Source organism: Mytilus edulis, chromosome 1 (assembly GCF_963676685.1).
Source record: "Mytilus edulis chromosome 1, xbMytEdul2.2, whole genome shotgun sequence".
Taxonomy (NCBI): Eukaryota; Metazoa; Mollusca; class Bivalvia; order Mytilida; family Mytilidae; genus Mytilus; species Mytilus edulis.
This window is the reverse complement of record NC_092344.1, coordinates 47,567,152-47,580,493: the sequence shown is the minus strand read 5'-3', so window position 1 is coordinate 47,580,493 and position 13,342 is coordinate 47,567,152. Positions and strand designations below refer to the sequence as shown.

Sequence of the window (13,342 nt, the reverse complement as noted above, 5' to 3'; positions counted from 1 at the left end):
GTTGCTCATGTTTTAACAAACCCGATTTAACTAGCTTTATACAGTAAGTCAAATTCATGAAAAGGGAAGAGGATTGTAGTTATGACATGAGAAACATATCCCATATCATCTGTGAAACGGTTATTCCATAACGGTCAACCAACTATATACTATGGTAACAATTGTGTATACACTGGAGTTGTAAAAACAAATCCTTCAACCAGGAAAGCCAAAGAATTGATGCCTTTTCTAGTGAAGCCATGCATACATTATTAGCAGGAACAGCAAAAAGACTGGTGTTGTTCATTGGTGTCATAGTTTTCTAGGAAGGCATTGGTTTAACCTAACCAGTCACTAAGAAGTGTTACAATTAAATTCATAAGCAACACATAAATAGTTACATGAAAGGTATAGCCAATGTTTGAAAAATAAAATGCTGAAACGAGAAATGGAAACTACATATTATATACATATACATATGTGAGTAAATATTTTACACTTCACAAATTTAACATTGATGTGGCGTGGTCAACTACATCAAAGATTTGATGGTCAATTATACTTAATTTGTTGAATGATCTTTCATCTTGATTATTAAATGTGACAGTTTGCATGTACGGTACATTAGTTGCACAGTAGAATTGTAATAACATTTGGACGTTTATCAAAGCAAGGTTTAATGTAATTTAAGGACAGCGGTTCATAGCACGATTTTGTAAGAAACTTTGCATTGATCACTTATATTGGTGTAGTAGCTTGAAGTAACAATTAAGTTGCGATATAGATTATAATGAAGTAACATGTTGTTTTATAGAGTTGGAACTAAGTAACGTTTTGTATTGGAATTTATAACTGTGAACCTGGGCTGTGAACCTTTTAAATATATCATATATACATGTACTTTTATATGATTAAACATGTGAACATTAAACAGACTTCGTTACTAGTATATAGACGGTAGTGAGTCTATATATATATGGTGAAATATTTAATAGCTATTTCCTTATGTAAACGGGCAAGAAGGATTAGATCCCAGATACATATATCCAAAATAATGACTGTCCAAAATACACAGAACAAAGACCCGTTTAGCGTTACATTTATATCACAATTACTGATTTTTAAGTTTATATGAACTAAGGGTTCTTTATAGTGGTTGAATTGAACTCGTTCCCTTGAAAAACAAATTGTCGCCATGCATGTGATTGATTGAAGATCAATGAAATATGTCATTTCCTTAGTACTAGTAACATTCATTTTTCCAATTTGAACACTCTTGACAAATAGACAAGATGCAAATTATTGCAAGAACATAGTGATTTATTTAAGTACTTCATCTTGACAGTCGCTGCATGATTTTCAAAAAAAAAATAACTTACAAGGCCAAGACGACCCCCTACTGACGAAGTGGTTATCTTAAAAGTTTACATTACAGCAATTTTGCGCCTGTCCTAACTTGTAGCAAGGAACCTCTGGCCTTTTATTTTTCTTATAATGAATTTTGCGCAATAATTGCATGCTTTGTAAATGACACAAAAATGGAAACAAACTACAAAACCTGCAAGACACAGACATTAATATACTTGATTTTTTTCCAATTGTCGAGTAAAAAATGCTGCTTTTCAGAAACGATTTTTAGTGGCAGGAAACGACTAGAATGCAGGATTTTAACGCTATGAACCCCAGAGCTTCTGGGGGCCTTGAGCGGCTCCCATACCCTCTGCAGTAAGACGCTGGCGGAACACTTCCGTGTCCCATATGTCTAATTTGCCAAAAAACGTACCATTATTTATGGGCCTGCTACGCCTATGTATTAGTGAAATAAAAGTATCTGAAGTATCTTAAAAAAAGATCTTCATAAATTACCCTGTTACAGTATTTATTTAAACAGTCTAGTGGCGGATTAAGATATTTTCATAAAGGGGGAGGGGGTTCCAGCCAAGGTTCAGTAATTCCTATATAATCAACCAAATTTTTCCCACAAAAGGGGGACAGGCACCTTTTGTATCCGCCTATGGGACCCAACATGAAAAATAAGAAATAATAATGTATAGCAAAACAATTTACGAAAAAGAAAAACCGGAAAAATATGAACCAATGACAACTTCAACAGTCAGGCTCCTGACTTGGGAAAGGCATATAAAGACTATATGGTGTGGCCGATTTTAACATGTGAGCGCTCAGATTCCCCCTTTTTTTACCTGGGAAAGTTGTTTCCCTAAAAGTTGTAAGAATAAGACATGAATATCCAGAAGTTTCATAAGGGGGATGAGATAGGGAGGGCACTGCATGACTTCTTTAGAGATGGACGCTTCAGTACTGTTTCCCTCAATAAATCAACTAAAGTTTTCCCACAAAGCACTGGCATAGCACCCCCTTATATAGATTCTACCTCTTGCTACATGTGTACATGTTCAAGTCGACCTCCAAAAAAGAGGGTGTTAAATGAAGTCGTGAAAAATGTACAAAAACAGCTAGGTTTACTTACCATAAATATATCCGACATTCTGTTTTGCTTCTGATTTATTCAAATCAAGGTAATAGAGCGTATTTTTGTCCATTTTCTTCTCCGTGAGGGGAACTCCTTGTGTAATCATTGATCCTTCAAATTGTTTACATTTATAAATGACGTCATCTAGATGGAGTGCGTGACTCCGCAGATAAATAGTCCTTTTTTCTTTGACTTTTTAATAATTACCAATGTGGTAAAGTGTTATTTTAGGATATATGTATTTTATATATAAGTAATACTGTAGTATTATATTAGTGCATGGTTAAACTATACGGAGTGTATATTTCAGGTTTGCTCAGGTGTGACTTTTATCAGGTGTTTCAATTGTGTTTTATTGGTATTGATTAGTGGTCAATTCTTTGGCGGGAACTTTACATTTCTACATGGTCACTTTGTGTAATGGACACCATTTTCATTGTCTAGTAAACTGTAATATTATATTCTATTTGGAGTTTGGTTTTCCTATCTATAAGGTCAGTTATTCTTCTTATACTAATATATTAATTATCTACCCTTATAATTATATGTATGCATGATTTACGAATGTTATGAATAAATGCATGTTTGAATGATGTGTAGATGTGATATGCAAGTGTAACAATAGAAAACTTAAAAGAACTTTAAATCTCTTTAATAATTGTGCTTTTATGGTTAAAACAGTAAATTATATAAAACAGCTAAATTTCAGTAAATGGATTAAACTATTGAATTTTATGGAATGAATGTTTTATAATAATTTCAGATATTAAATAAAGTCATAAATTGATAAAGATAACAACTATCTTATTTTGATATGCAGATTAGGTTAGTTATGAATTTAATATTTGTACTGCAGGTATTTTCCATATTGATGACCCACCATGTCGGCATCAACCTGATGTGATCGTACTTTAATTGTATTCAAGCCTTCACAAATACCTGTGAGGTAGGTTTTGTTATGTTGAATCTATGTGCGTTTTGCTTATTGTATTGTCTGCTTTAGAAAGTGCTTTATGCTTTGTTTGCACGTATGTTCTTGCTTTGCATGTATATGTTATTTTTAAATATGCTTATTTAAATTTGGTATTTAACAGTTCATTTCATTACTGTTATAATGTATTACTAATGCATCGACATATGCATTATGATTAGATTTGGTATTTAGATGTATTCATGAGACAATAGAATTGGAGATCACTATTTCCGACTTAATGAAATTATATCGTATTCTTTTATTATTTAAATGCTTGGAAAAGTAAACAGTTTCCTTGTTCATAATTGTTAACATAATGTTTTAAACCTTTTATATAGTTACTTAATTATATTACATCCATTAATATAATGTATTGTTATTACAGGGTATTTATTTTGGATTACAATATATAACGAAATAAAGAATCCATAACTTTATATTGTCTTGGTGTAATCATTTGCCACGAAACAAGACTACACCAATACCAAGTATAAACAAAACAGGTTGTTTTGCAATCAATTTCTATTATTCTAATTAAGAGTGCTGGTAAGTAACTTGTGTAAGTCAAGGCTATCCGTCTATATCCCTCCGCCTTACGTCAGAAGGTCTCTGACGTCATATAAATTTTTGTCAACAACTTTGAACTTGGAACCTTGTACAAATTATGATCGCCTCATTTTTCTGTAATTTTAATTTGCAAACAAAACAGATAACTGCTAGGTCAATAAAGCAATCATAGTCATGGAACTTGAGAATTGGTTTTCATTTATAGATTTACAACAGTGAGCGCTTTACCGGTTTGCCTTGCAAATTAACCGGCGCTTGTCTGTTTACCAACGGGAGAAAATAAAAAGGTCAGTGGTAGGCTTTTAGTTTAAAAAAAAACTTGAAATCGGCAATAAAGTAAAACCACAACTATACTGACGTAAAGGATTTTTTTAAACACCTAGGTTCGTATGCTATCATACAGACCTGTGAAATACAACATCTGATTCAATATTTGCTGTTCTGCATACACCAGGTGCGTATGCTAGCATACATACCTGAGAAATACAATGTATTAATTAAATGTAGACATTAGCATACACCAGGTACGTATGCTAGCATACAGGCCTGAGAAATGCAAGTTAATTTATTACAATTCAGTTCAGCATACACCAGGTGTAAAATATGCCAGATTCACGATTTCCAAGTGCTTGATAAAATAAAAATGTGTTTTTTCCTTTATTTTTCTCTTTTTGCATAAGTTTGTCTTATGAGCAATAATTCGACCTATTTGAGCACGAATTATGACAAATTACCGTTAATGAGAATTTCTAATTTTAGATGAGAACGTGTTCCTGATAAGTTCAGCTCTATATATGACAACCATCTAATCTTCAAATGACAAATTTTTTTTTCAGAAGTGTGGCTGGAAATAAAATATTTGGATTTATTCATTCACCTACGAGTTTATCACATTTGTTATTTTGTATATAGAAACAATATTTGATGTATAACTTACCATAGACAAACCAGACAAAATAAGACAGCAGCTGAATGTTTTCCTGGCTCCAAATTTGTCACCAAGTGGGCCTAATAGCATCTAATAAATATAAATTATGCAATTTATTCTATATTTTATTTATTTTTATCTGATTTCATATTAATTAAACCATTATCAATGAAAACATTTGTTATCACAATGTTAAATATGAACATTTCTAATTCTTAACTGATTTATCCTTTTCCTGACGTGTTGATAATACCTGTTTTTTTTTATTTTAAAATTTAAATGTCTTGAGTGATAAATATGGTATCACACTCCATTCAGTGGTAAAATCTGTATGTGTAAATTGTCATTGATCTTTTTTCATTTTCGTTTTTTTCCTTCTGTTTCCTAACGATTTATTTCAAAATTTAATCTTCAGCAGCAGGGAGTATATAAAACATAATGTTTACACATAAATTACTAAAATATAAAACATAGCGTATAATCCTAATAACTAAACATTTCTTTAGTAACTTTTTCTTTGAATTTCAGCTTATCTGGTACCCTTGAATTACATTTATATGTTAGTGGATGAATTTTTTATAGTAAGAGGAACATGCCTCCGCGTGCTGGATTTTCTTGCTGCATTGAAGACCCATTGGTGGCCTTCAGCTGTTGTCTGCTCTTTGGTCGGGTTGTTATCTCTTTGACACATTCCCCATTTCCATTCTCAATTTTATGGTATTTACATAGGTTACCAAAGCACTTTCTGCAATTCAGTTTATCATATGTAAACCAAGGAAAACATTCAAGTGTTTGAAGATATACAAATCATTATCAATATGGTTGTTGGAGTGTTCATTTTTATCCAAAAAAAAACTGAATGAAACAGATCAATGGACCGAAAATGATCTTCATGTATTTAGTGGATTTGTTTTTTGTTTAAATGGACCACATTTTTTTTTTAAATATCTTGTTTTTACTATTTCTTACCTGCATGACAGCATATGGAAATAATAAAGCTGTATCTAACCATCCTAGTTCAGTCTTTGAAAAGTGCAAGTCTGTTTCAAGATTTGATTTTATCTGTGTAAAGTAAAATAATTTTAATATGATAGAAAATATTTGAATTAGAATCCAGAAACAAAAATATCACACAGACTGACAGATCAAAACCTGTGCTAATTCACACCACTTTAAATAATGAATTCACAGTATCAATGATTAACAAAACTTAATTTAAAACTATACTGACAGTATGTGTAAAGATCTGTAAATGTCTCAATGCCATATAACACCTCTTTCTCAGTATTTTCTCTATTTTAGTAAGCAGTATTAATATTCATTATATATAAATGTAGACAGTAAGAGATGCATACTTACAACACCTAATGGTTTTCTGAGTAGATATGTAGATGCATACGCTATCCATCCCAGTACAAAAATAAGTAACTGTCTTTTCTTCAAGGCAGTTTCTAACATTTTGCTGAAAAACAGTCAGAAGTCTGTTTACTTGAAAAACTTATGTTTATAAGTGTAAGTGAAATAACTAATCCATTTTGACATCAGTGAATCTCTATATTTATATTGGATGACATCCCCATTTAAGGGACCTGACATTATTCAGGTATTGATTTATAGTGATAGATATAAGATTAATAGAATTTTTTATTTCATTAATTTGAATGCCATGAATATTGTGGTACATATATTTATGTAAATGGAAAACTGAATTCATTTAATGGCTTCTAAATATTTTATCAAGATAATGAATTTTTCATGGTGTCTTCAGAAAAAAGGTTACCTTTCAAATCATGTGCACCTTACATGCCATAACAGCCTAAGTCCTTAAATCCAGAATTAAAACCTTTACCAAAATTGGCTATCGTGTACGGGTGTAAATATATATATATAATAATAATATGAGTCGTATGTTACTTAAAATATATAATAAAAAGACCTATTGATGTACATATATATCTATATTTATTTATTAAATAATTGATTGCACATAATTTTACACTTTACAAGTACAGTTTTGCACACATGCGAATAGAACAGAAGAATTTAAATTGTCCATCATCATTTAGATGTACCCTGTCTTTATCAAAGTATTAAGTCTTCTGCCACATGCTTTGATGTCTCCAATACTTGACACCACTCATCTTTATGTTGCTGTTAAGGAGGTGTGCTTTTGTATAGGGACCAACTCAAAAGTGAGAAAAAAGTAGAAAATAATTATTTTTAGGTCGTGTGCCATAGGTCAATCATGTGCCATTAATCAACTTAATCACTTTACACCTGCTATAATTACTTTTTATTACCTGTCATTAGTTGTCATAAAACATTAAAGCTGTCACCGAGCGTAATTACCGATTAGCCAATTAGCCAATAGTTAAAAAAGATTTAAGAAAGTTTTAAAATTCAAATTTAAATTCTTTATTAACTTTGAGCCTTACGGCTCATCAGTATAATCAAGTACATGTACAGTGTATACATGTACATATACATTACAGTGCTCTAGCTAGAAATCAAAAGGGGCAGGGTGCCAGTGGAGGGCAGGGCACTTTTTATGATAAGAAAAGGCACTGCTCATTTTTTTGTCTACGTTTCTGTGTGTATCACGAGTTAACGAATCTCTTTTTTTTACTGTATATGTTGTTTTTTTTTAAATAAAGATGCTTTTCAACTATAGTCTTTATTTCATTGTTTGTGTAGTTATGAATGATATAGTACATCTTCGTCAACATATTATGTTTTTACAGTTTAACTTCACTCTACCCATTATCAAAGAATATGTGTTTTTTTTTTTTTATCTATATAGGAATTATGGCTTTTGATTCATCATATGAACTGAATTGGAGAGCATTACTAATTTAACAATGTTTAGAACATGGATTGATAAAAGTATAATTATCAAGTAGAAATTGCAATATATATTTTTTAATATGTTCAAAGACAGTTAATATCTTTAAGGTAACATTATTGTGTTATTATATATTCAATTGGTAATTTATTCCTTTTTTTGATACTAGATAATATTTTTAGAGCACAAATTTGTAATAAGCTAAAACAGGGGAAGTAACTCCAAAATCAATTTCCACCACGTTTGGGTTAATTAAAAACTGTGCTTGTCGCAAACAAGTTGAGATGGAAGGCATTTCTGTAAAGGCATAGTTTTATTTTGATGACTTAAATTCAATTTTAAAGTCATGAAAGTCTTCATTTATATACGCTCTTCCATTTTGACTTGGAGATCGAAAATGCCGACCCAAGCTAAACACACTCGCTGACACATTCATCAAAAGTATGACAAAAAGATACATTGTCCTAATTAAATTACCTAGTTATTTTACACCTTTGAAGTCTTTATCATTGTAATTAATTGTAATGACATGATTAACCTGGGGGCAATCACACAGGTGTCATATATATGTAATTAACTTGGAGGTCAGAAATCGATAAAACAAAATTTTACCAAAACGGCACAAGGTAATTTTGGAGAAAGACGTCAGGGCAGAAGGGCGCGGATGAAGGCACCCAGGGCGCGGCTGAGGGCACCCAGGGCGCGGCGCCCTTCTATTTTGGGCTAGCGAGACCACTGCATTACAATATTGTTATTATTATATCAATTTGATCATTTATGAATAATAACTTCAACTGTTTCATTTAAACTAATTAATTTAAACTAACACTTTATAACCATATATACATGTAATTACACCAGGTACGAAACGTCTCAGTAACAAATCAACACAGTTATGAATCGACCAGGTAGGAAACGACCAGGTTAGGAAACGACATGCATTATTTTACACACAGTTTTAAAAAAAATGATATTTTATCTCTAGACCTGGTCAATTATGTTTCACTCATCAAATTTGACATTGGTGTTTTATCTAAAGCAATTTAGCATGGTGAAATGTCATGCCCTTTTTTCCTGACACCATACCCTTTTATGGATGCTATGCACTTTTTCTCCCAAAAATAATGATGCTATGTGCACTTTTGGTTTATTGGGGTCGAGATGTGGTCACGGTATCAGTTTTGGGAGCGTCTTTTTACCGAAGAACACCAAAAAACACTCAAAATATACCACAGAACACTAAAAAATACCACAGAACTCAAAATATACCACAGAACACCCTTAATTTACCACAGAACTTCGAAATATTAATATGTCAGACACTATTATCGTGTTATTGTTAATAATTTTTATGATTTGACATTTGTTATTCAATTTAATTAAATTTTCAATTTAGGGTCGACTCACTATCGCTATGTCCAAAACTGAATGGCCAATCATATAGAAATCCTTAACTTTTATAAAAACCATATAATATACAAAGATAATTTGTATTTGAATACTAGTATACACGTGGTACATGAACATTAATCTTTTTGGGGAATTTTTTACACATGTATTAGTTTTTGAAAATGTTTAGATGCATTTCGTTATTATTTGTTAAGTTCATTTTGTTTATTAGTCAATGTTAGTTGTTTTTTTCGGTCTCACTAATTAGCGACAACAAGAATTTTAGCGACAACAAGAATTTTAGCGACAACAAGCGTCAACAAGCGACAAGAAGCGACAAGAAGCGACAACAAGAATTATTTTAGCGACAACAAGCGACAAGAAACTATTTAGCGACAAGAAAACATTTTTTTTTAATTAAAATTAATTATTGCAATAAATATTAAAAGAATATGTAAAAGAAAATAATTTTAGCGACAAGAAAGTTAAAATTGATAGAAAAAAATGAAACATTATTTACATAATATTTTATCATCTATTATGAATAACAGCCAGTATTACGTTTAATTATTGTATTATGAGATTACTTTTCCTTGTGTTTTAGAACATACTATTTATCTTATAATTTGTTTTTTAAAACTCTTTTCGTGCAATATTTATTAAGCTCGCAAGATGAATTATTTGTGCATCATTGTCCTGAAAATATTGACACAAATTGTGAAATACAAAGAACTGAAATCAAACAGGAGGAAAAGAAAATTGAAATGTGAATGTTTTCATCTTTTTATTTGTTTATTGCCTCATTAAACGATATTTATCATGTTTATGCATATTGATTGAAGATGAAAGGAAATTAATGACAATCTTGAGTTTTCAACAGGTGTTCATTATTTACAATGATTGTATATTCTGGCGCGTGTAATTGTATAGTCTGACGCGTGTACAAAGTTGAAGGTGTTAATTGGATGTTAATGTAGCAATAAAACAGGGGACACACGACTCGTTAATCTCATTTGATGTTCCACATGTTTGCTTATCAAAATGGGACCACCATGTACAAAATGTATAAATATTATGTTAGATAAGAATGTACATATTACTATATAATGACTAAAAATAATAAAAAAAAAAAAAATAAAAAAAAAAAAAAAAAAAAAAAATATATGGACCCCAAGGTAGAACCACGTCCTCGTCGTGGGGTCTAGAAACACGCTTAAATAATAAAGATGGCAAAGCGTGGCTGAGAGTTCTATAAATAAAGCATCGAATTGAGATAACAAGAGTACACTTAGAGCATAGTATTAAGCAAATGAATCAAAATATTTTATTCCATTATGCCCGCTCCATATACATGTATATATGGACCATAATTTGCTATTGGGCTCCGTTTCCTATAACTATAGAAAAGTGATAAAATTTGAATAATTGTAAGAAAAGTTGTAACTACATCTAAAGATGCCATTATTTTTATTAACATACAAGTGTATGCTACTCTTCCCTAGAAAAAAAATTGAAATATACGAATTTCAAAGATTCTACAACCGTATTTTTGTGTCGTTTCTCGCGTTACTTTTTGCTTCCGAAGAGCATAACGCTGACTGATTTATAGATAATCGTCACTGGCAAATTCGTAACTTTTGCTTTCAAATAACAAAGAACATCGACCAATAAGAATAGTGAGAAGAAATGCCGAGAACTATAAGTATTTATGTAGCAGATGTAAGAACAGTGGCGTGATTTTTGTGTCCGATTTCGTAACGCAAATTTTAGATGATGTAATCTGCTTTGTTGTAATAGAATTCTTAAAAACAATATGCAAATATGAACTCTCGCGAGATGTTCAAACAGGTAAATCAGAGATGATTTACATTCTTGTTTTGATCTTGTAATAATTAAGTAAGAAAATGACGTTATCGTTATGCGTTACATTTCACACGAAACAGAAGTCCAGTTATTTATTAAAATTGTTTTTGTCCTTAAGTTCTAATCATTTCCGGTCATACGTGAAACATGTGACTAACATGTGATCACGCCCTTACAGCCGGACATACGATATACTAGTTCTAAACATTGTTTTTGTTTCCAACGGGATGTTAGCAAACATAATCTGTAGACTTGTTTCGACTTGTTTAAAAACTAAAACTAAAAAAATTCTTTCGGTTTCTTATGGTTTCCTGTCACGTTTAAAAAAAACTTTAATATAACATTGAAAATAGATTTTAAATATTAACATGAAGCAAGTAACACTAGTAATGGTGTTTATTTATGCCTTTTGAATTATATTGTGCAAAATAAAGAAAATAAAGATTGGTTTCCTGTTTGGTTTCCTGTCACGTAAACGGTGAATCAAAATGTATTAATTTTTTCTCGAAAAACTCAATTGTTCCATTCATACTATTCTAACACCAACACAACCCACAAAATAAAAGTTAAAATTTTAGAACTTATAAAAAAGGATACAAAAAGAAACCAAAGGCCGAATACCAAATTATGGTCCATATCTCCATTCGTTTATTCATACTTTGACTTTGATGAAAACAGATACATACATTATCTTATACATATTTTTCATATTTAAAAATAAAAAAAAAAGAAGCTCAATCTCTTTCTTCTTCACAAATGTTAAATTTCTTCATCTACCAATATACTTATATAAACTTCACAATCTCATTCTTGAGGGGGGGTAGGAGGGGTCCTGATCCCGAAATCCCGGGCTTAAAATCATGAAATCCTGAGGTCCCGAATTTAAATAAAGTTAAATCCCGGATCCCGTAATTTGAAAAAAAGAATTCCTGGATCCCGAAATCCCGAGCTTAAAAACACCCGATCCCGGAGTCCCAATAAAGGTCCTATCCCCCCTCATTCTTCCTCACAAATGTTTCATTTCTTTGTCTATCTATATAATAAAACATTTTAATTAGACATATCTGCTCGTATATTTAAAAAAAAAACATTAAATACAAATTTCTTTATATCTAATAAAAAAAAATGTTTTCTTGTCGCTAAATAGTCTTCTTGTCGCTAAAATAGTTCTTGTTGTCGCTAAAATAATTCTTGTTGTCGCTTGTTGTTGCTTCTTGATGCTTGTTGTCGCTAATTAGTGAGACCCGTTTTTTTGTCACTTTTTTTTTTATATTTATTGATATTATGTTAACATGGTTAAGAGTTGTGACAATAACCATGATAAATAATAAAAATGGTTAATATGACATTTAATTAAAGTTGTTAACTTATTTAACAAATTAATAAACTGGATTAAAGTGATTTAAATAATTTGTTAAGCCTATATCTATTTTAAGTTATTTAAACTTGGCTAAGGGATGAGATCAAGAGTTCATTGCAGGATAAAAAACTTAATCCACATTTTTTTCACTGACACCCACCTTAACTTAATTTGGGAAAAATCATTTGACCAATATAGATATATGTAAAATATATTTCGGATTGATAAAATTTGCAGCAGTTTTTCAGATTTTTCCAAATTTTGTATTCAATTAGAAATCGTATATGTAGATTCAATATATGTATATGTAGCATTTATATATTCTGTATATCTGTATTTTTCAGACCTTAGCATGTTCACTTAGTGTTTCCTACAGGTGGTTTTGGCGTGTAATGGCGCCCTGCCGCGATTTCTCGACGCCCTGCCCTTTTTGGGAAAAAAATTTGGCGCCCTGCCCTAATTTTGTCGAAATTCCTGACGCCATGCCTTTATCGTCGTAATTTACAACAGGTACTGAAAGACATATTTTATGAATACCGCTCGAGTTATTTCCCTTCAAACGTAAACAAAAGTTCACTAGGACGCCATTTTGTAATCGATTTCGTGATCAGCTGATTAGCAAACTGCAATAGATTGAATAGTGAATACAGATACTAATCATGCCAAAGCGAAAACGTGAGGAAGAAAATGAGAAACAGGCCACAAAATGCAGAAAGCTTTTTTTTTTTTAAAGGTTTGTAGATTTTTATTACAAAATGGTTTCGCACTTGCAACGGTGTTAGTTCGGGGGTAAAAATAAACTTTTGTCAAAGGGAAAATTTAAGGTTAAAGTTGAGTTAGGCCATGGATCTCATGAAATCACTTGCATATTTTAATTACTTTCAATTAATTTATTTTTTCATCAAATTATTTTTTTTAAATTTACTTCTTCGGTTTTTAATTTGAATTAA

General features: G+C 31.1%; 1 protein-coding gene across 1 annotated transcript in view; it reads right to left on the bottom strand.

The window, feature by feature from the left end:
• The window catches only part of LOC139484313 (uncharacterized), a 458,860-nt gene that overhangs the window by 444,364 nt on the left and 1,154 nt on the right, over window positions 1-13,342 (bottom strand). Inside the window, exons 2-4 of the mRNA XM_071268053.1 lie at window positions 6,298-6,400; window positions 5,908-6,000; window positions 4,948-5,028 (exon numbers count right to left, since the gene is read on the bottom strand). Coding sequence (XP_071124154.1) covers window positions 4,948-5,028; window positions 5,908-6,000; window positions 6,298-6,396 — 273 coding nt within the window. The 5' untranslated portion in view covers window positions 6,397-6,400. The remainder of the gene's footprint in view (window positions 1-4,947; window positions 5,029-5,907; window positions 6,001-6,297; window positions 6,401-13,342) is intronic.